The sequence below is a fragment of the Triticum aestivum genome, chromosome 1D (genome assembly GCF_018294505.1).
Source record: "Triticum aestivum cultivar Chinese Spring chromosome 1D, IWGSC CS RefSeq v2.1, whole genome shotgun sequence".
NCBI lineage: Eukaryota > Viridiplantae > Streptophyta > Magnoliopsida > Poales > Poaceae > Triticum > Triticum aestivum.
In genome coordinates, this window is record NC_057796.1 from 237,763,633 (window position 1) to 237,766,564 (window position 2,932).

At 54.6% G+C, this 2,932-nt stretch overlaps 1 protein-coding gene across 2 annotated transcripts; it reads left to right on the forward strand.

Moving 5' to 3' along the window:
• Window positions 1-454: 454 nt before the first annotated feature.
• On the forward strand, window positions 455-2,037 carry LOC123181197 (remorin). 2 transcript variants are annotated; one of them, XM_044593453.1, is made up of 5 exons: window positions 521-873; window positions 966-1,010; window positions 1,116-1,203; window positions 1,382-1,463; window positions 1,564-2,037. In XM_044593453.1, the coding sequence occupies exons 1-5, from the start codon at window positions 753-755 to the stop codon at window positions 1,759-1,761; spliced, it is 534 nt and encodes a 177-aa protein (XP_044449388.1). In that variant the 5' UTR covers window positions 521-752; the 3' UTR covers window positions 1,762-2,037. The 2 variants fall into 2 exon arrangements, with proteins under 2 accessions (XP_044449387.1, XP_044449388.1); XM_044593452.1 differs by having other exon boundaries at window positions 455-873; window positions 966-1,203.
• Window positions 2,038-2,932: the final 895 nt, after the last annotated feature.

Consider the following 2,932-nt stretch of genomic DNA (forward strand, 5'->3'; position numbering starts at 1 on the left):
CCAGCGCCAGCGGTGCGAACGTGGGCACGTCTCTTGCCGGATAAACATATCTCCCGTCCGGGCAGCTAGCTCCCCTCCAAGTCGCTGTCCGTCCCCGTCGTCGTGCCCGCGACATCGCCGTCGCCGGCCAGAAAGAAACCATTTCGTGATCTCGAAGTTAAACTCCGCGACACGCCTCGTCCATTTCGCTGCCCATCCACGCACGAACACGACGCGCCGGCAGGTGTCATCTATCGGCCGTCGACTGCAAACCACCGCGCCTGTCGCGTGTCCATCTGCACTTGTGTTTGTATGTCTGAATGGGTCTCCAAAGTGCCTGCCAGCCACCACGAACGGCTTGGGCCGCCTCCCTGGCAAGCGTACGATATCCGGCCGTTTTGTGACCCGTGGTGGCCGACCTGTGAAAGATCAATCGTGCACGCGGGCAAGTGACGTCTGTTGTGAAAAACACAGCAGCCGGGACGTAAAAGAGCGAGAGAAGGCGCGCCACCTAATCTGGACCAATCAATCTGTACACTACATCCAGCCAACCTCGCCCGTTAAAGTGGTTGATCGATGTGCTGTGCTCTCCCCTCTCTCTTTTTTTAGGGTCTCCCCTCTCTCTTCCTGCGGCCGCTGCATATAGTACTCTTGCGTTGGCTTTAGTTTGCCAGCCACCACGTCCGACCAGCACAAACAAGACTGTACTCTGGGCTCCTCTGACTCCGTGTCTTGCTAAAATATCTTGATCGACTCGTTGCGAGGTTGATCAGATGGCGGAGGAAGCGAAGCAGGATGTGGCGCCACCCGCGCCGGAGCCGACCGAGGACGTCGCGGACGAGAAGGCGGCGGTTCCGTCGCCGGAGGAGTCTAAGGCCCTGGTTGTCGCCGAGAGTACGTTGATTGATGCATGTTGCATGGTTAGCGGCGGGCAACTACATGGTCAGGTCAGTGGTGCTAACCCTTTTCATGTTTCTTTCCTTCAGATGACGCCGAGAAGCCTGCAGCTACAGGGGGCTCACACGAACGAGGTACTGGGTCTTCCTCGTCCAAGTCGGAAATCAACCATACATCTGAGGCTCTGAGCAGTTGGTTAATTAAAAAAAAACTGATGTGCAACTCTGCCACTTCTTCAGATGCTCTGCTCACGAGGGTCGCGACCGAGAAGAGGATTTCGCTGATCAAGGCATGGGAGGAGAACGAGAAGGCCAAAGCCGAGAACAAGTGAGTCTCCCGTTCTCTAAATTTTCACGAGTAACCACCACCAATGATATTCACCGAGATGGCTCCATTTTTATCCGCATTCAGATTTTAACTTCCGTTGCACTCAGAATTCAGTGCTTCATCACCTCGTGTCTCTCATTTAAGCCCTCATTTTTTTTTACTTTCTCGTGTCACGCAGGGCCGTGAAGTTGCTGGCGGACATCACCTCGTGGGAGAACTCCAAGGCCGCGGAACTGGAAGCCGAGCTCAAGAAGATGCAAGTAAGTTTGAGCTCCCACTTACCATAGGCGACGCCATTAGTAGGACACAAGCTATTACTGATTGGCACGAAACGTTGTGGGGGCACCTACGTACATGCAGGAGCAGCTGGAGAAGAAGAAGGCGCGCTGCGTGGAGAAGCTCAAGAACAGCGCCGCGACGGTGCACAAAGAGGCGGAGGAGAAGCGTGCCGCGGCGGAAGTGCGGCGCGGCGAGGAGATCGTCGCGGCGGAGGAGGCCGCCGCCAAGTACCGCGCCAAGGGTGAGGCGCCGAAGAAGCTGCTCTTCGGCAGGGGATAGATAGCCGCGGCTTGGAGACAGTCCTCTTCGCTTCATCTTCAGCTTCTCTCTGTTTGACCGTTGCAATGTGTGCTGCCCATTGCATCACTTGTGTATTTATCTCTGGGAGTGATCTTAGTTTGTATGGTATCATCAATTGCGTCGTGATGTAATTTGTGATTATTTTGTGGGATACTTGGGTGTATACTGTATAAAGATGGAGTAGTCTTTTCGTGCACACAACACTATAACAGTATCTGATACTGGTTGAAAGCAATTAACCCGCATTCAGAATCATTCTCGTGTGTTAAGGGATTCGAAAATAATTTTTTTTCGGGAATACGCTTAAGAGCGTATCTTTGCATTGATAAAGGGAAATAACATACAGAGTCATGCCACGTTCACGTACACCGGAAGGCGTGTCCGTGGCGATCAAGTGAGCAGACAGAGAAGACGATGCTCAACCTCGCTTACAATGTCAGGTTACAGGGATAAAATCTTTCAGTCCTTTGGCTCCGGTATTTGCCCAGGAGCGAGCCTCTTCCTTGATAGCATCAACGACAGTTGATGTGGCGGGAGTGATCTTGTCGAAGATGACTGAGTTGCGATAACGCCAAATTGTCCAGGCCGTGAGGCCGGCCATGGTAGTGAGGCCACGGCGAGCGCCGGCCGGTATGGTACAGAGGGCGGTGGACAGCCAGAAGAAGAAGGTCGAAGAGCCATCTAGTGGTTGTGCCGTCGTTCGACACCAGAAGAGCACCTCGTGCCAGGTGACTCTCGCGAAGACGCAGCCCACGAGGATGTGATGAAGGGTCTCGGGCTCCTGCATGCAGAAGACGCAGGTCGGCACGTGTGGTGGGCCCCGACGGGCGAGCCTGTCGGCAGACCAGCAGGTTTAAAGAGGCCAGGTACAGGAAGAATTTCACCGACAGAGTAGCACCAAACTTCCACACGAGACGCCAATGCTCGGAGGCCATGGATCCCTCAAACAAGGCCGAATAGCAGGATGAAGCCGAATAGATGCCATTCGCAGTCCAGCGCCAATGAATAGCGTCTGGCTGCGAGGAGAGCGCGACATGCTGCAGTCACCGTCAGATGTCCACATACTCAAGGACGGCGGTCGGCCCAAGCGATCCTTGGATGTCCGCAATCCAAGTGTGGTTCAGGAGAGTCGTGGCCACCGTACGTGTGC

Coding starts and splice junctions, on each gene's coding strand:
- LOC123181197 (XM_044593452.1), top strand. CDS start 753: ATGGCGGAGGAAGCGAAGCAGGATGTGGCGCCACCCGCGCCGGAGCCG. Junction 874..965: donor GGCCCTGGTTGTCGCCGAGA/GTACGTTGATTG, acceptor TCTTTCCTTCAG/ATGACGCCGAGAAGCCTGCA. Junction 1,464..1,563: donor CCGAGCTCAAGAAGATGCAA/GTAAGTTTGAGC, acceptor ACGTACATGCAG/GAGCAGCTGGAGAAGAAGAA.